Raw genomic sequence first — 18217 nt, 5'->3', positions numbered from 1 at the left:
ACTTTTGCAGGGGTTGTCCCTCTGACCTGGAGCCCTTCTTGGCACCCTTGTTCCCCCCACTGGGTGCAGGCATTGGCAGGCGAAGTTCCAGGTGTCCTTTCCCCCAGAAGGCAGGCTGCCCCACCATAAATAATGATCTGCTCTAACAAACAGGTTGAAAACCAGTGCTGAGTGCTCTGAAGACAGAATTGCCTTCAGCTCTCATTTCTTTGAAAATCAGAAGCAAACCAAGAACCTCCATAATGAATCCAGGCTGGGTTTTGTCTTTATTCCAATGTGGTTGTAAGATGTTTTCACTTTTTCTGTGGAGGGCCAGGTTGTATGTATGCCTCCCAGCCTTGGAGATGGGGGGCCGGGTGGAGGGAGCCAGTGCCATAACACACAAAGGGGATGGGGGTGAGACAGTGGTTAAGAGGTCCCTTGGTGGCCTGGAGAGACAAGGGTGGCTCCAGGTACAAGTCCAGCTCCCCATGATCTAAATGCCCAGGCTGCCCCTTCTAGCATGCTCACCTACCTGCAGCGGAGCACTCTTTGGCCCCTCTGCCTTCCCTGCTGGCCACACATGACCCAGAGCTCTTGGTACACCTGAAGTTGATGCAGGGGACCAGGCCAACATGGGACCCCAGGATGCTGACCACCAAAAGGACAGTGCCCCTCCCAATGGGCTTGCAGGTAGTCTTGCTGGAACTCAAGAGATTTACCACATTGTCACACATCACGTTCTATTGTGACACATGACAACAACCTTCCCTTTAGTATGAGACACTTTCCACTTAAAATAAGTTTATTTAAGTACAAAGAATGAGTCAACACAAAGAAGAATAGAAGTAGCCATACTTGGCCACAACTAAGCCTCTTTGGGGACCTGGGGTGACCCCCACAGGCCAGCCCTCCAGATCCCTGGGCCTCAGTCGCTGTCATGCCTGCGCTTCCTCTTGCAGCAAGTCAAGGAGTCTGAGTCATGCCTAAGGGAGACCAAGGGACACCTGGCGTGAGGGCCCCTGCCTGCCCAGCACTGTGTCTCCATCCCCAGGCAGCTGCACCTACTGGATGGGAGCAGGGGGCTGTGAGGAATCCGGCCCCTTCCCGTGCTCCTTTTCTTTCCTCCTCTTCTCTTTCTTGTGCCTCTTCTTCTTTTTCTTCTCCTTCCTGCTCTTCCTGTGGCTTTCAGGGCTGCAAAGGATGATACGGAGTGCCAGGAGCCTCTGGGGTTTTGGGGGTCTAGCCGGGGTGGGGCCACCACAGTAGCCACTGACCATGTGTAGCCATTTCAACCTCAAATCACTAAAGGAAACTCCTCAGTACCGTGTGTGGCCAGTGGCTACCATGGTGGGCATCACAGACACATTCCAACCACGGCAGAAAGGTCTGCAGGGCAGCACCTGACAATCTCATGGCTCCTTCCAGCCTTCCCATTGGGATGCCCCTGCACTCTTGGGGCCGGGTGGTGACCCCCTCCTGTGCTCCCCAGACCCTCGCACAAGTGGCCCATGTCTGAGCATCCTCCTCCAGGGCCCCTGACCCTGCAGGGGGTTGGTAGGCAGTCCTGAGGCTGCCCCAGGGCTCAGAATCTCCAGAGGCTCCTCAAAAGAAAAAAGGGGCTGGAGCTGGGGAGTTCACTGACTGGAGAAGCAGCCAACATGCCGAGAAAACAGTGAGTTCTGTGCCCTGGGAGGCCTTACCCCGGCTCCACCTTCTCCTCTGATGACCGAGGCTTCTTTTTGGCCGAGGCCGGGGAGGTCCCTGTCCGACTGCTCTCCACGCGGTGGTGCTGCCGAGAAAAGCCACAAGCCACTCAGGGGGTGTGCGGGGCGCCCTGGCATACCGACCGGCGAGAACCAGCCAGAAGCTGGGAGGGTATCCCCAAGGAGAGACGGCCTGCCCCCATGGCCCTCAACAGGAAGAGGCACTCAGACCGCCCCCCACCCCACCATGGGATCCCAGGATGTTTGGGGGTAGTTACCGTGAACACTGAAAGCCCCAGCTTAGCAGCCTCTTTGTCTTCCCGGGACAGCGCCACTCGACCTGCAGAGCCACTACGGGGACGTGGGTGAGATCCCCCCATGGTGAGACACACCCCCACAGACACACCCACGGCGAGGACCGCCCATCCCCAGGCCTCCCTAGAGAAGTGGTGCGCCCAGACGACCCGTGCTAGCGTCCACCTGGGCGGCTGACAGTACGGAGCCCCGAGGAGCCACGCCCTCGCGATTTCTGGGGCCCCCAAGGACCCTCTGGCCCCGCACCTGGAGCTCCCCAGACCCAGGAGCCGGTCCACTCCCTTCTCGGGGTCACCGCCTTCCCGCTTACAGACTTCGACAAAGTCCTGTTGGGGAGGGGAGTGCAAGTGCTCACCGCAGCGCAGGGTCAGACCCCTCCCAATCCCGCCCCCGCACTCCAGGAGGGCCCACCTCTCACCTCCTTGCTCAGGCCGGTGGGCTGCTTCCTTACGTTCTTGTAGCCTCTGCGGGGGCCGCGCGTGAGCTTCAGGTAGCTGCGGGCCTCGCCTCGGCCCCTGCCCCTGCCGCGCCCCCACCCGGAGGTAAACCAACACCCTCCCCTTCCCCCCGCCCCCCCCGCCCCCACCCCCACCCCGGCCCAAGCTCTCAAGGCGCACTCACAGCGCTGCCATGAGCGCCTCCTGCTCCGCCTGCCTCACAGCCGCCAGCTCCTGCTCCCGGCTCAGACCCGCACTGTGCTCCCGGCCCTTGGCGTACCAGGTGAGGTCACGGCCCTTCTGCCAGCGGCCCACCGGGGCCATGAGCGAGTTGCCTGCGGGGAACGGAGCGCCGAGTGCTCGGCACGGCCCGCGGGTCGGCGCACCCCCAGCCCGCGAGCCCCCGGTCCCTGCGCCCCACTCACCCAGGTAGTTCTCCCTCTGCTTATCAGTCTTCACATCCTCCCAGCTGAACTGGTCCTGCCCGCCGCGCACGCCGCCCCGGCTGGAGCCGAACATGGTAACAGGCAACCCTCTACCTCCGGACTTCCCGGTACCCAGGCCCCACAGGTCCCCGCTCCCACTCACGCGTCGCACGCGGTGACGTCACGCCTGCGCCAAACCCGTGCGCTTGCGCTCTGTTCCCCCCCGCCTCCCGAAGGTGTCCCGCCCTGGCGCGCCTGTGCCTCAGTGCCGGCCCCCGAGCGCTTGCGCACTGCCGCGGGCCCAGCGGTGGCGCTGGCAAAGGTGCGGAGGCTGGACCCGGGCACCCCAATGACAGGACAGTCGTTATTAGAAGTCACATAATGTGGGTGACGCCCCAGAGTCACTGTTCCCATTGTGTGCCGTGTTCCCTTGGCTGTGCCGGCAGAGGAGCAGGCACTGGAGAGACGTCTGCAAACCCGCACTGAGTTTCCCGGCTATAGCTGCTTGAGGTTTCGATCAGGTAGCAGGCTGCCCCAGAGACAGGGAGCCGCCAAGGTCAGGTCGCGCCTGCACCGCTCGTCCTCCGCCCTCGGGGGTACCGGCTGTGTCCAGTTCCCAAGGAAGCACACCTCATCGCGTTCGTTCCCCAGACAGCGCAGAGAACGCCTCAGTCACCCACAAAGTGTTGGCAGATGCTTCTCATTCGGCACCGTTTCGGTCATTGCTGCTGTCAGGTGATGGCTCAGTATCCGAAGTAAATTGAGCTAGTTGTAGGGCAAGCGCGTTCCGTTTATCACCAGAGCGAACCAGACTAGATTCAGTGATAACGGTGCTAGTGAGTGGAGGGGTGCCACTCTATTAGCCGACCCCTGCTGAATTGAAACCGTCGGGTGAACAAATGTTCTCTGAGGAATTTACAGCAAGGTGTCAAGAGTGTTATTCTGTATGCCCTTTGTATTAGTCCTTTCACAAGACACTGCCCTCCTTCAGGTTACTCAGTGAATTCACCTGATGGGCTGGCAGGACATTAAATGAGAAGAGGCCTTTCACCTGGCCTTCCTCTGAACCTGCTTTCTCGGGGAATCCCTCACTTGCCTGACGGCTGCTGGGGGCATCCTTGAGCAAGCCAGGTTGGCAGGGCCTGAAGTGGACAGCTGCTGTGGGGGCGGGGGGGTGGTGCAGTGCAGTGGACGTCCCCGTGCAGCTGTACAGTGCTGGTGTGGTGAGTGGACCAGATCTGATCTAGAGATAAGGTACAGGGTTCATCTCCCACAGGCTGCTGGGTCCTGCCTCCCAGGTCATGAACAGAACGCCGTCCCCACCATCTACTATATGACAGTGCTCTACAACTGGCCCTCAGGTTTATGAAAAGGAGCCTGACAACCAAGGACCTAACGAGAAGCAGCCTCAGACCTGGGCCGGGTCAGCTGCCTTAAAAAGGCTGGGAATTGCTCCCTTGGGTCTTGCAGGAAGGCTGCCAGGGTAAAATCAACCCCTGGAGCAGAAAGGCAGCAGTCAACTGGAAGGCCTAGCAGATTGTAGCTACAATGCACTGCAGACCTCAGTGGCGTTAACAAAGAGGAGTGGCCAGTCCCTTTGGCCCCTTTGATGGGGAGCACCTTCCCACTGCGTGCTGGGTAGGGCTGAGGGAGCCCTGGTGACGGGTAGGGCAGGCCAGCTGTAGGCTAGGTGCAGATGTCCTTGGATCCCAGACACCCTGCTCCTCCCACCTACTTTTGGTGGCCACTGTGCTCCCCAGGAGAGTCCCTGGTGCCCTGAGGCTGAAGGCAGCGCTAGAACCAAGGGGGCTCCAGGACCCAGAGGGGCAGGTACAGCAGTGGCCAGGCTTCCCTGCAGTAGGAAGAGCACCCATGACCTCAGTACTGTTGAAGGATCACATGCCCTTTGGACCTCATCCTAAAACCACAACTGACCTGATTCTAAGCTCTCCATTCAGCTCAGTTGTAGAGACCCTCAGGCTAGGGCACATGAAAAGGAAAGACAAGATGGACACAGCTTCGTGAACACATGATTTAAAGACACATGCCCCTCCCTGCTCCATAGCAACCCCCTCGGTCAGAGCAGCTTCCAGGCACCATCACTTTTTGGTCCAAAACTGCTTGTACTGCTCCACATCGAAGTCGTCACCGAGCTCTGGCTCCTCCTCCTTCTCTTTGACCTGGGCCTCTCGTTTCCGGAACCGTGCACGCCTCTCCTCTGGGGACAGAGAGTCCAGGTCCACGGGCATCTGCGGGGAGGAAGGGATGTGTACATGGCTCAGGTGGAGTGTACTAGGATGTTCTCCAGGGTCTCCACTTCACCTTGTTATCATCTACCACACAGTCTAGGTCTTATGTGTTCTGTTGGGTTTTCTCTCCCTTTGAAGCTTTTATTTTTTAAAAAACTTTTTCTGCTTGTTTTCTCAAGACGTGATAGTTTTTTGAATACACACCTCACTATTGCTTTCTCATCTTGATGTGTGGAGTGAGCTCCAGGTCACCCTCCTCCCTCTCCTCAAACAATTCTGACCCATGACTCGCCTTCCCTCCCCAGTCCAGTGATGGTGGGTTCTGACCCCATGAACCCCTAGAGGAGCAGTTTCTACAGGCTAAGACCTGCACCCCAGGGGAATGTTGGGGAAGGAAGCTTACTGTGAGTATCTGTCGAGGCTCCCGGTAGCGGATGTGGATGGTGGAACCATCCTGCTTGACCAGGAGCACAGGATAGAGGCGTGCGTAGGTCTGCCGGTGCACTCGAGTGAGTGAGGCTCTGTTGCAATCAGCCCGCTGGGAGGACATATACAGCTGGCGGCGGCTCTCAAGGGCAGCCCCTGTCACCACACGCTGCCAGAGCAGGCTGCAGACACACACGTGCTGGTCAGCGGTTGGTGCCAGGACCAGAGTGGCCACGCAGCCCAGCTCCTATGGGGGCACACAGCAACCCGCACCAGGGCAGGATGTGGTCAGAGTAGCTCCACCCCACATCCAGAAAGAGGCTGCAGGGGTGAGCCCACAAAGCTCTCAGATGGGTGAGGACAGAGTCCACAGCCAGGACCCTGGTGGGTGTCTCTGGTGAGGCCTGGCCCCATAGCTAGGGTGCTAGACTACAACATTGAGTGGGAAGCTGACTTCCAGGGGACTGCAAACCTGGTGCTTGGACTGACCATTTGAGTCCATCCCACGCCCCCTTCCCCATTCACACATTGAAGCCCTAACCCCCCGTGAGATGGTGTCAGGAGGTGGGACCTTTGGGTGGTGATTTGGATTAGATGAGGTCGTGAGGGTAGGGTCCCCCCAGTAGGATTGGTGCCCTTATAAGAGGAAGAGACCAGAGAGCTAACTCTCTCCTCCATGTGAGGACACTGCAAGAAGGTAGCCATCTCTGAACCAGGAAGAGAGACTTCACCAGAACCCTGCTGGCACCCTAATCTCAGACTTCCAGCTTTCTTAAGCTGCCTGGTCTGTGGTGTTCTGCTAGGTCAGCCCAAGCAGACCGAGACAACTGGTCCACTTGGCTTCTGAGTGTGGTGGGCGCTCAGCCCTCCCGCACACAGCAGAGCACATGCTCCAAGGTGACAGGAAAGGGCTAGGTACTCTTCATGCCCCACTCTACCCAGCCACGTGACCCCACATTTGTCTCACCCACTCGGGACCTCGATTTCCCTGTCCCAGCCTTTCCCTGTGACCCCCCGCCCCAAAGTCCCTTCCAGGCTGGCTTTCATGCAAACTTGAATTCAGAGCCCCAGGCTGTGCCTCAGTCCATCCGTTTCTTCCCTCACAGGTTTGAGGAAGAATGCATTCAAACAAGTACCAGAATTTCCTGGAATTGTCGGGTACTCTGGAAGTGACCTTCTTCTCCTGGCATTCTTTTGAACACTCACGGTGGACAGGCATCCTGCACACTCACCATGTGCCTTTTCCCAAACCCCTCACTGCATGGGCAGTCACATCATTGCAGACCTTCCCAACAGCCTCCCACCTGGTCCCCATTTCAATTCCAGTTAAGTTCTCCTGCTTTGTGGGTAGTGATTCTAAAAACCTGATATTCACATCACTTCAGTAGCTCCCACCAGACTTTCAGGACTTCCCTCTCCACAAAGCAGCCAGCATGAGCACATGGGCCACGCACAGCCACAGTATGGCAGCCTCTGCTTTGGTTGTGGTTCCAACCACCCCCTGCACTCCCCAGCTGACACCTCAGGCTGAGGGCCCATCTCCTCCACTAGCCTGATGGCCTGGGGCAAGAATTGCATCTTATTTGCTATCAAGTCCCAGACCCTCCCTAGCTAAGTGCTCGTAAATTTTGGCAAAATGAATCCAGTCCCTGCCTCCAAAAGTGCAAGACTGGAGAAAGGAGGTGGTGGGCAAACTCCAGCACCAGAGGAACCTGCAGTCAGTTGGGCAGGGCCTGTACCTAAGCAGCACCAGGGAGCCCAGGGCACAGCTGCTCCAGAGAACCTGGGGTTGGTGACTCAGGAGGCTTCTGGAAGGGGCTGGAGTCAACGCTTGAGGGGAAAGAGTGGATGTTTTCCCACCAAACAGCAGCTGCAGTTCTAACATGAACCTTCTCCAGCAATGAGGGCCCTCCTGGGAACGCTGCAGCCCGAGTCCCTTCTCCATTTTCATACTAACCCACAGCTTCAGGTGCCACATCCCTCTCCCTAGATTCCACAGAAACAATTCAAAACCTGCATTCATTTTCTCCTCCATCAATACTTCTCACCTGGGGGAGACCAGGGAGTGCGAGGAACATGCAGACGGGGAGGCAGTTCTGGTGGTAAGAGAAGGAAGGCCATGATCTTCTCCATGGCTGGCCCGCAGGCTCTGAATAGGACAGTGACCACCATCACATCTGTTTGGTGCCAGGTACTCACAAGTCACTTCCATTCCTCCTTCAACACTTAAGGTGTCCACACATATGTACTTGTATGTATTCTCCAGATAAACACACTGGCTCTGGAGGTTTTCCTGAGGCAGCAGACCCTAAGGTTCTTGAGTTGGCATTCTTTGGGTGGCCCCATTACAGCAGTCCCGAGAGGCCTGGAAGTCCGTGCTTACCCAAGCAGTCTGCCCTTGGCCACCATTCCTCCTGCAGCACGTGAAAGCCCAGGGTCAGTCACTGGCCCAGTGTGTGACCTGCTAGGCAAAGAAATGAGAGATCTTTTTAAAAGGCAGGCTTTTCCAGCTAACTGATTCTCACCAAATCCCAGCCAGGAACAAATTGGTCTCCGAGACATTACCAGGTCAGTGCCAGTCTTGCCCAGTAACCTATCAGGCTTCCAGCCCTGACCTGGCATTAGAATCACCTGTGGAACGTTTTTGACCCGGAGATGCCCCAGTCCTACTCCCCAAAACTCTGACTTAGTACGTCTGCAGCAGGGCCCGGGACCTTTCTGGTGGGTTGCTGAGTCAGGGGAGCCACTCTGAGGATGGAATGCAACGTAAACGGCGAAGACTAGCTCATACCTTGTTTTCCAAGGTCATTGCATTCTCACAAAATCCAGCGAGGTAAAGATTACAAAAGGGCAGCCGCGGCTTACTAAACCTTGAGTCCCAGGGAAACAGGTTTCCGCGGTGACAAACCAGTTGTTTCAAATGTCGAAGACCTGATGTATCAGACATTCAGACCCCAGGAAAAGAGCCCTCCCGGCCGAGATGAGAAGGTTTGCCTCGCTATCCCCAGTCAGGGCAGGGCATCTGCAGGCTTCCTTCCGCCTTAGGACGTGACTCAGCAGGACAACGAAATGCTATAAACCTCCCAAGCGATACCCGCCCATTCTCTCGCCCTCGAGGGCGGCTTGCGGCGGGGCCCGGACCCTCCCTTGGGGGAAGCCCTCCAAAACCCGCGCGACGCGGCGCCTTTCCGGCACCAACTTGCCACCCTCACCGCCTCCGGAGCGGCCTCGAGGACCAGCGGCCAGGCTGCCACTGGCCAATCGGGCGCCGGACTGGCCAGAGCCCAATCCACAATCACCGTAAACGCGGCTTTCAGTTCTCCTGCGGCACGGCCACAACGTCATCCGGCGGGCGCAGCGTCCTGCTGCGCTGACGTACAGCCTTGAAAGGCGGGGCGAGGCCGGCGCAGCTCTGACCAGCTTGCCCGCTGGCTGAGGCGGGTCCGGCGCCGCGAGGAAGTGCTTCTCTGAGGGGCGGAGAGAGGCCGGGCCGGCGCCGCGCTACTCTGTGACGTACGTCCCCGCGGGCGGTGGCGGCGGCCCTTCATGCTGCGGCGCCCGCTGGCCGGGCTGGCGGCGGCCGCCCTGGGCCGGGTCCCCTCGGACGGTGAGTGGCGGCCCCTCGCGTGGGGGCGGAGGTCCGGGCGCGCGCAGGCCCACGGGAGGGCCTTCCTGGGGAGTCCGGTCCCGGCCTCGCGTGTCGCTGTCTGAATCCGCGGAGGAGAGACGGGGACCGCCGCTGCTTGCGTGCGAGGGGCCGCCAGAGCCCGTGCTGAGCGCCGGTGTCGTGGACCTGCCTGAGGGACTCGTGGGGCTGTGCTCGTGAATTCTGTCATCCCGCCAGGCACCGAAATTGCCCTCGGCGGTCCTCAGTGGTTTCCAGAGTTCCGTCTCGGAGCGAGCAAAGCAGGGTAGACAAGGAGAGGGTAGTGTGTCTTCTCATGGAGTTTGCAAATTCAGGGAGGCTTTCCTTCGCTTTGAAGTTGTATCCCGTGTGTCTGTGTTTTAGAATTGCTTTTGGTAGTTACTGTTTTACTTAGACAAATTAAAAGCTGGTTCCCCTGTGTCAGTCCTCAAAATGTAGGAGGAAATTCTCCTGGCACGGGAAGCTCCAAACAGCTTGTAAAACCCCTGCAGCTTGAGGACTTAGTGCTGGATGCCATTGTGGACCCTGCAGTATGCGTGGGGGCAGAGAGGGGAGCAGCCTGACACCCCTCTCCAAGGTGGGCCACACAGCAGAGCCGAAAACCCTGCGAGATCAGGGTTTTGAAAGACCTTAGGTTGCCCCTGGTATGGCAGAGTCGCAGAAGTCCCGATTAGCTCACCCGGCCTGTAGACATATGTAGTCTACCCCGAGCTCAAGAGGAGCAGCACAGATAACAGTTGGGAAACCCTCCCGGTGGTCCAGCTTTGGTGCTATGTTTGGTTCCCAAATATTGCCAACGCAGGGGCGTCCTAGGTGGGCAGAGCTGACTGCTCCAAGGACTCCCAGCCAGGAGGGCCCCTGGGACTGCTACAGGTTCCTGGCCAGCCCCACAGCCCAGCGCTGCTGGACATTGCAGATATGGGTACTCCACGCAGGAGCAGGTTATTGGTGGCAGGCCTTCCTGACTCGTGGGCATGGTAGCTGGGGTTCAGCTTCCCTCAGGACAAGACACCTCAAGTCTAGGTTGCTGGAGCTGCCCATCTGCTGATTTTAGACATTGTTTTGGGAGCAGTGAGAGGGAGTGAGTCTCCACCCAGATGTTGGTTTGAGGAGGAGCAGTGAGGGGTGCCACCTCACATGTTATCAATGTCTTTTGATAGGGGGTGGAGGAGGTGGAAGCTCAGGTGATGATTGGCCAGTGTGGGATGAGGCCCACGGGGACAGGAGGAGGGAGGCCAAGATGTGCTTCTCATGGTCAGCCTTGCACGAGTCCCCTGTGAGTGCCCCTTGGCAGCATGCCTGGCCAAATGTGGACTTTTCTGGACTTTTCTGTCACTCTTTCACTTCCCAGACCATGACTTGTGAGGGACCCAGGAAAACCTTCACCTTCGCCACCAGGACGGATGTGGGGTGGGTGTGGCTTCCTGTCTTATCATTGACAAGCTGAATTTCCTGCCACGTGAGCCCCCACCCTGCCCTTTTCTTGTAAGAATTCCACACACTTGCCTGCACACACCAGGCCAGCTTGTGATCTGGGTTGGTGCCACACCAGTGATAGGTGTAGTTTGCTTGGGCTTTCCTTTAGACTCTGAGAACACGTTGATCCAGCCCTTGACCTTTGTCTGGAACTGGTAAGATCAGCAGTTTATTTGAGGAGCACATTCTGCAAGTTCTGAAGTTGTACATTTTTCTTCAGCCACACCCAAACTTTTTTTTTTAAACACTTGAACTGTTGATCTCCATCGTTTGCGTCACATTTAGCATAGCCCAAGAAACACGTTCAGAGGATTTGAGGAAGAGCAAGAAGGAAGGTATTATGATGTGGTTGGGGGTGGAAGGAAGTGACCCCAGTTCTCAAGGAGAAAAGGGGAAGCACAGAGGGTGAGCTGTTGGGGCACTGGTATGGAGGCAGGTGCTCTTCAGTCGGGCTCTGACCCCTGGCTGAACCTGTGTACCAGGCCTCTGTTCCCCCTGGGTCCGTGTCTGATCCTGTGCGTGCTGGGCCTTGATTTCCCCTGGTCCCTGCCTGAGCCTGCATGTTCCAGGCCTTGTTTTTCCCTGGTCCCTGGCTGACCCTGGGTGTGCTTGACCTTTGTTCCCCTCTCTGTGAGAGTGAACGCTGCCCCAACCAGAAGGGCTTGGGCTTTTTCTTGCTCCACGATTTGTATGTCCTGGACCCCTTTCCCTTTCATGCTCCCTCTGCCTTCCCTTAGGGCTAGAACTGAGGATCTCATGTGGGACTGAATCCCGGTTCTTCTCCTTGATGGAAAGAGATCCAGATGCAGCTGTGTAGTGCCATGACAGGCCTGAGTCCTCCATAGTGTGGCTTCTTGCCAACACTTTTGAAGGACAGGCTTCCTCTCAGGGAAGGCATGGGCTCACCCCACTGCCGGGAGAGGAGGTGAGAAGAAAATCGCTGGCTGCGTTGTGGCTCTCCCACTTCAAGTCAGGTTCTTGAAGGTTAAGTGGTTTCTTAAGGTCATTGGGCCAGGACATGTCCCACACACGGAGCATCTGAGGCCAAGGCCAGTGTAGTCCTCCTGTCCCACACAGCCTTTTTGGGGGATAGGGCATGACCAGCTATCCTAACCCAGATCAACTCATGTCTTGTGGCTTGTGTTTCGCAAGAGGGCTGATGGGGTTTGACTTTCTCTTCTGTGTATCCTCAGAGGGTTGCACCTTGTCTTAGTGTCTCATGGAGGAGTGGGGAGGGACGTGGGGTGGTGGCCATGCCCAGCCCTTGGGACAGGGCGGGAAGGCAGGTGGAAGCAAGAAGGAGAGCAGGAAATGCTTCTCGAGGCAAGCCTTCCAGGGCTGCCTGAGGAGCTCCTCGTGAGGGGTTCCAGCAGAGAGCATTCCAGAATGCACAGGCTTGCACCAGCGACTCCTACAGAAATTGCATCCCTGATCCTTATTGCTGTCCTTGTGAAATTTCCAGTTTCTTTCCAGGAAGCTGGGGTTCAGAATGGTGGAATAGTCAAGGAGTAGAGGATACAGAGCATTCCTAACTGCCAATCAGTTCTACCAGCTGCTGGGGCCAAAATCAGGCTCAGGGGTATCTGGCACATTTGATCACTGGGACTGAGAGGCCCTGAGGTCTGTCCCACACTGAGTGTGCTCCTGTCAAAGGTGGCTTTAGTGAGCACTCTATCACCATGATCACTGGGTGGAGCCCAGTACCCAGCGACTCCCCAAGTGCCTTCTGCAGGGCTAGTTCACTCCAATGTGGTCACTGTGGCTCGGGCCCTTGTGCTAAGAGGAGGTGACCTCAGGGAGGAGCCCCACGAGAGGAAGGGCTCTGGATCCCACCCACCTCAAGGCAGTGGTGCTAGGTGGGTGCCCCCTCCCCTTGTCATCAGTAGTGTAACCTTTGAAGGAGGGCACGATGGATGGCCAGCACTGGGAAGGCCTGGGGCCTGGACTTGAGGGGCAGGTTGGGGCTCAGGAGGATACCCTGTGAGGAGTGGGCTGGCAGGGTAGGGTGATGATTTGGACCCAGGCAGGGAGTGAACTTTGCAGCCATCAGCCAATCCCCATGCGTGCATACATACCTGCTGCTTACTGCCAGTGGTTGTTGGGCTGGGGATGGGATGTCTCAGTGGGATGCAGGTGCCGTGCCCATGCCCCCAGGGTTCACAACATGGGGTAGAAAGCCAGATAGAAGCCAGGTAAGATGATGAGTAAGACTTGTGCACAGCATGCTCCTTGAGGGTTTCAGGCGCTGGGACTTCCACGTGTAGTGTTTGGTCCTGATTGAAGACATGTCTTCCCTATGCAGGTTTGCAGTGTCCAGATGTTAGAGCTTATGACCACAACATCTGGCCATGATTGCAGGCATGGGGAACAGGGCAGGAACTGCCAGGGAAACATGTTAGGGGCCTGTGTGCTGGCCTGGAGGCACAGGGCAGGTCAAGACCATGTAGCCTCTGGGTGTTGCTGGCAGGTTTACAGTTGAGGGCTGTGGGACGTGAGGGCGGGGCACCTGTTCAAGTTGGCAAAGGAGCATAGTGTTCCTGAGGGGCTTCTTCATAGATAAGCAGGATGGGTCCTCCCCTCCCTGGAGGTGGATACCCCAAGTTGGATCCAGAAGGCACCAGCTGCATCCACTGAGTTGAGGATTTGTTGCTGTGAGCAAGGCCCAGGTAGGCTTTCTGGTCCATCTCTTGTGAGCATTGCCATGTGTCCACTTGATGTTGCCCCCGCCCTGGAGAAACTCACATTCCTGTGGCGCCTACATGCTGCCGGGTCCTGGGAAGACCTACACTGCTGAACAACCACAGCCCTCCTGCTTGCAAGGTGGGGAGGCAGTGTGTGTGCGGCGGTGACTCGGCCCAGTCCAGAGGCCAGGCAGTGTGGTGGCAGACCCCAGCCTCCATTGCCTTTCTCTTGCCAGGGCTCCTCTAGGAGCAGCAACCTTACTCAGGGGCTGACTGGCCCCCAATATCTCCTCTGTCCTCCTATGCCCCTCCACCCCGACGTAGCTCTCTCCACAACCGTGGTCACTCACTGTCAAGTCAGGACAGACCCAGGGGGGTGGGCTGGGTTGCCCACAGGACATTCATTCTGCAAAGGAAGGAACTTTGTGAAGGCCAACAGTGAGCCAGAGATGAGACCTTCCCATGCACCAGTCCTTAGGGTAGGGCGGGGGCTGCGGTCTATTGGGCAGCAACAGCAGTGGGCTTAGAGTCGGACACACACACATGTGGGCATTTGTATGGTGGCACTGTGTCTGGGTGGGAAAGTCAAGACACCAGAAAGGAATTGGGAGTCCAGTGGGACCGTTGCTAGATAAAAACGGTGTACTGTTGTCATAGGAAACTTGGAAGAGACAAGGGAACTAAGAACGGGTCACTTAGAAGTGACAGGTAATTGATGAGCTCCTCTGGGTCCATTTCTTCTATCTCTCTTCAGCAGGGGAACGTATCTGTTTCCCGACTCCTTCTCCGGGGTGTTTGCATATGGCATGATGGTCCCAGAATAGCTAGCTATGCTTTAGCCAGATTACCCAGGTTGGCCTCATTGCGGATTAGGGAAGCAGTGACCACCTGGGGCCCGGCTGGAGAGCTGCCCTGGGCTAGATGACTGGGTGTCCCCAAGCAGAGTGGCCTGTCCCTCCTGGGCCTCATCGCTGGTCTGCTGGCCACTGACTGCTCCTCCACACCTTACCAGGCACCCCACAGACAGAGCCCTGCTGGTGTAGGCCAGCTCACCACACGCCCTCCCAGGGTCTCCCTCCAGAGCAACACATAGCCTCCCAGCCCCCTAGCTCAGTGCCTGCCTCAATTCCTGTCTTCTGAGGCTCCAGATGCACCTGACCTTCCTCAGCCCGTCTTGTTCATGTGGCTGGGTGGGCAAGTGCGCATCTCTAGGGTGAGGAGCAGCCTTTGCCCTCTGCTGAGCAGGTGGTGCTGGCTGCCCTGGGAGGGATTTAGTGCTTAGAGGGTGGGGAGCAGGCAAGGATTACCACTCTCCTCTCAGCTCATCCCGAGCAGCCCCAAGGTGAGCACGGAGGCTGCACCCCACGCAGAAGGTAGGTCCTGTATGAGGGGTGCTGGGGTGATCCGATGGGCACAGAGCAGGCTAAGCTGATGCTTCCAGAGCTCCCCCACTATTCCTGCCCTCGGCGTGTTCACCTGTGGCAGGTGTCTGAGCCCTGTGCTATGAGCTGGGAGGGTGGCACCCATTGCTCTCCTGCTGGCTTCATGAGACCCAAGGATCAGAGAAGGGGAGTCAGGAAGCTGTGGTCGTTTGTGGTCAGCCCCTTGCTTTTCAGTGGAAGTTCCCAGAAGAGAGCTTGGGTTCCGCTGACCTTGACCAAGGGCACCTCTGGGGTGTGGTGCCAGGAGACACAGGAATTGGGACCCGGACATGCCCCTCCCAGGAGCTCCTTGACGGTGGGATAGGAGTGGACAGCTGGGGAGGCCACACATTTGTGGTCAGTGCATGTATTACCAGGTAGCACGCCCAAAGGGAGGCATAGCCAGGGTTTGAGCATGGCTCTGAGTGACTGCCCACAGCTCTGCCCAGTTTCTGGGGTGAATTCACTTGGGGCAGAGGTGGGGGCACTGCAGCCACCTCGCCCACTTCCATAGGGAGCAAGGTCCTGCTGATATTTGTCTCCCCCGTCCCCCGCTACAGGGATGTCAGGACCAAGGCCCGTTGTCCTGAGCGGACCCTCAGGGGCTGGGAAGAGCACCCTACTGAAGAGACTCCTGCAGGAACACAGCAGCATCTTCGGCTTCAGCGTGTCCCGTGAGGCCCCAGGGGAGGTGGGGGAGGGTCTCAAGGAAGCTGGGGGCGGGGACCCCTGCTGACATGCTCTGAAGCCCCCCACACTCCCACACGGTGGGGCGGAAGCCCCCACACTGCTGACCCTAACCTGGAGCCTCCTCTCCCACACCCCCAGATGGGCTGAGCCAGGCCCTGTGGGCAAGGCCCTGGGGATGGGATGCCTGGGGCTCCAGGTGTTGTCCCAAGTCAGTCACTGGTACTTGTTCCTAGACACCACAAGGGACCCGAGGCCAGGAGAGGAGAACGGCAAAGGTGAGCTTGGCCAGCCTCAGTGCTCCAGCACAGGAATGGAGCAGCCCTCCCTTTGTCAGAGTGATGCATGAGGCCTCAGTCTCCCTCCCCATCAGCTCCTCCTCCTTTGCAGATTACTACTTTGTGACCAGGGAGGTGATGCAGCGGGACATTGCCTCTGGAGACTTCATCGAGCATGCCGAGTTCTCAGGGAACTTGTATGGGACCAGGTGAGCCATGCTTGGGGCCCTCCCTTCCTCCAGTTCTCTCAGGAACCTAGAGTGGGCAGCCCAGGCAGGGGTATCTCTCTGTGGGCACTGAGCAGCGGGTGTCCCCTTGACTGGGCCCCAGGTGGGGGGTTTCTTTCTATGGGCTGTCTGGGCAGTTGGGGCAAGGGACCCAGCCCCCCAGGGGTCAGGATGGAGCCACAGTCAGGGCTCTCTGGGCCACTCCCTCCTGGCCCAGCCCCACTTGTGTCTACCTGGCCAGGCTGCTGTGAGAACAGTGGGCCACACGAGGGCCTGGTATGCAATGAGGACTTGGAGGACCTGGGTCTCATAGGTCGACAGGTTGCACTTTTCCCCACCACCACCTCCAGCCCCTGGGGTAGCCTGAGAGGGTCCCTGGCACAACAGCAGCTGCCCCTTCCAACAACCCACCAGAGCGGGGTCTTTGCTGGCTCCTCGCACCTGGCTTGCAAGGCCTGGAAGCAGTGCCTTGACACAGGCAGGCGTGCCTCTGTGCATAGCCTGTCCCTCAGCCACCTAGCTGGGTGAGGCAGGGACCCCACAGGACCCAGCATACTCTGCCCCAGGTGCAGATGGGAAGAGTGGTGGGCTGCCAAGTGGGGTCATTTGGCCACTGTTGGGACACTCAATGCCTGCTGAGGGGCAGTGCCCCCAGTGGATGAGGAGCACGTGGCACGTGGTGACCCTAGGGTGAGGGGCCAAGGCCTACAAAGGGTGGCCGGGGATGAGGAAGCCCAAGGGCGTGCCGTGTAGTTCTGTGGGGGCCATAGCCAGGGCATCCGTCTCCAAGCAGGGCCCCAGCATGCAGGATATGGGAGGGTGGTCGCCATCGCTAGCCTGAGGGCACGATCCAGGGGGTGATGCCAGAAACTTCTGGAGGCATGATTGGCGGGTGGGACTGATTGGGGTGATGGAGTGGTGTGGGGCCTGGGAGCAGGTGCCAGGAGAAGGAGAGGCCCTGGGCCAGGGTCTGAAGGCGCCCCTCCCTACTGCCACACCAGACCAGCAGAGGGCCCCCTTGTGCAAGGGTTGCTCAGGGAGTACTTCCAGAAAGAGGGAACAGATGCCACAGTTAGGGTGGGCCCCTGTGGGCACCCCCAGAGAGGCCCAGAGCAAGGGATGGGCAGTAGATGGTCCCACTGAGGCTCTTCGAGGCCGTGGGGTCTGCTAGGGCCTCAGGAGCCCACAGCTGAGCAACCCCCTCCTATCATCCCCCAGCAAAGCAGCTGTGCGGGCCGTGCAGGCCATGAACCGCATCTGCGTGCTGGATGTGGACCTGCAGGGCGTGCGCAACATCAAGAAGACCGACCTGCAGCCCGTCTACATCTTTGTGCAGCCACCCTCACTGGATGTCCTGGTGGGGGCTGAGGGAGGAGGGCGGGGGGGCAACCCTGGAGGCTCTGACCTTCTGACTTTCATACTTCATCTCAGGAGCAGCGGCTGCGGCAGCGGAACACAGAGACGGAGGAGAGCCTGGCTAAGCGTCTGGCTGCTGCCCGGGCTGACATGGAGAGCAGTGAGTGTGGGCACCTATCCCTCCGTGTCCCTGGACCCTCTCCAACCCCCACAGTAGAACAGTCCCACCCAGCAAGGGGCAGAGGAGGGCTGGAGCCATCACCCAGCACTGTGGTCCACGTGAAGGGTCCCCGGACCCCCTCCTCTGTCACCAGAGCCTCCACTGACCCTGCCCCCACCCTCAGGCGAGGAGCCCGGCCTGTTTGACCTGATCATCGTCAACGACAGTCTGGACAAGGCCTACTGGGCCCTGAAGGAGGCGCTCTCCGAGGTGGGCTGGGGGTGGAGGTGGGGCCTCAGACCTCTGTCTGGCAAACGGGGAAAATAGGCTGGGACAGGTGATATGGCGGCCCCAGGCCCTGGGCGAGACCCTCTTCCTTTTCCCAGCCTCTCTTCCTTTCTCCCCGGCAGGAAATAAAGAAGGCTCAAGCAACTGGTCACTCCTGAGCAGGTCCACCGGCTATAACTCCTCAGGTGGGGCCTAGGGCCTGGCACCCACCCGCAGCGGGCCAGGATCTCCGGCGGTGGCTCTGCTCACCTCAGCTAGCACCCAGGGTTTGGGGTGCTGCCTATCTTCCCTCACTCCCCCACCGTGACTGGAGGAGTTTGCTCTCACCCCCTCTCCCCATGTCCATTTCTAGGCTTCCTCCCCACCCTGCCCTATCAACCCCCCTCCCATGGAAGCTGGGCCAACATCCAAATAAAAAACTGCTGGGTTAGAGTGTCCTTGAGCCCTTGGATCATGGCCC

The 18217-nt window shown here is 58.5% G+C and overlaps 3 protein-coding genes across 19 annotated transcripts; 1 reads left to right on the top strand and 2 right to left on the bottom strand.

Moving 5' to 3' along the window:
- Positions 1-766: 766 nt before the first annotated feature.
- Positions 767-3055, bottom strand: C3H1orf35 (chromosome 3 C1orf35 homolog). 2 transcript variants are annotated; one of them, XM_067732501.1, is made up of 8 exons: positions 2863-3054; positions 2622-2772; positions 2419-2464; positions 2247-2326; positions 1964-2036; positions 1683-1771; positions 1048-1173; positions 767-965 (listed from the first exon to the last, which is right to left on the bottom strand). In XM_067732501.1, the coding sequence occupies exons 1-8, from the start codon at positions 2954-2956 to the stop codon at positions 908-910; spliced, it is 717 nt and encodes a 238-aa protein (XP_067588602.1). In that variant the 5' UTR covers positions 2957-3054; the 3' UTR covers positions 767-907. The 2 variants fall into 2 exon arrangements, with proteins under 2 accessions (XP_067588602.1, XP_067588603.1); XM_067732502.1 differs by lacking the exon at positions 2419-2464 and having other exon boundaries at positions 2863-3055.
- A 1825-nt stretch (positions 3056-4880) lies between these two features.
- On the bottom strand, positions 4881-8975 carry MRPL55 (mitochondrial ribosomal protein L55). 9 transcript variants are annotated; one of them, XM_067732519.1, is made up of 4 exons: positions 8837-8975; positions 7921-7998; positions 5515-5719; positions 4881-5111 (listed from the first exon to the last, which is right to left on the bottom strand). In XM_067732519.1, the coding sequence occupies exons 2-4, from the start codon at positions 7944-7946 to the stop codon at positions 4962-4964; spliced, it is 381 nt and encodes a 126-aa protein (XP_067588620.1). In that variant the 5' UTR covers positions 7947-7998; positions 8837-8975; the 3' UTR covers positions 4881-4961. The 9 variants fall into 9 exon arrangements, with proteins under 9 accessions (XP_067588620.1, XP_067588623.1, XP_067588617.1 ...); XM_067732522.1 differs by having other exon boundaries at positions 7921-8001; positions 8837-8902; XM_067732516.1 differs by having other exon boundaries at positions 8750-8889.
- GUK1 (guanylate kinase 1) lies at positions 8930-18194 on the top strand. 8 transcript variants are annotated; one of them, XM_067732503.1, is made up of 9 exons: positions 9003-9144; positions 9608-9760; positions 15322-15435; positions 15685-15726; positions 15839-15935; positions 17172-17310; positions 17385-17469; positions 17624-17739; positions 17880-18194. In XM_067732503.1, the coding sequence occupies exons 2-9, from the start codon at positions 9694-9696 to the stop codon at positions 17913-17915; spliced, it is 696 nt and encodes a 231-aa protein (XP_067588604.1). In that variant the 5' UTR covers positions 9003-9144; positions 9608-9693; the 3' UTR covers positions 17916-18194. The 8 variants fall into 8 exon arrangements, with proteins under 8 accessions (XP_067588606.1, XP_067588605.1, XP_067588604.1 ...); XM_067732511.1 differs by lacking the exon at positions 17172-17310 and adding an exon at positions 14662-14713 and having other exon boundaries at positions 17654-17739; XM_067732509.1 differs by lacking the exon at positions 17172-17310 and adding an exon at positions 14662-14713.
- Positions 18195-18217: the final 23 nt, after the last annotated feature.

This window comes from Pseudorca crassidens, chromosome 3 (genome assembly GCF_039906515.1).
Source record: "Pseudorca crassidens isolate mPseCra1 chromosome 3, mPseCra1.hap1, whole genome shotgun sequence".
NCBI lineage: Eukaryota > Metazoa > Chordata > Mammalia > Artiodactyla > Delphinidae > Pseudorca > Pseudorca crassidens.
Note: the sequence above shows the minus strand (reverse complement) of the source record. Positions and strands in the feature narration are given on the sequence as shown.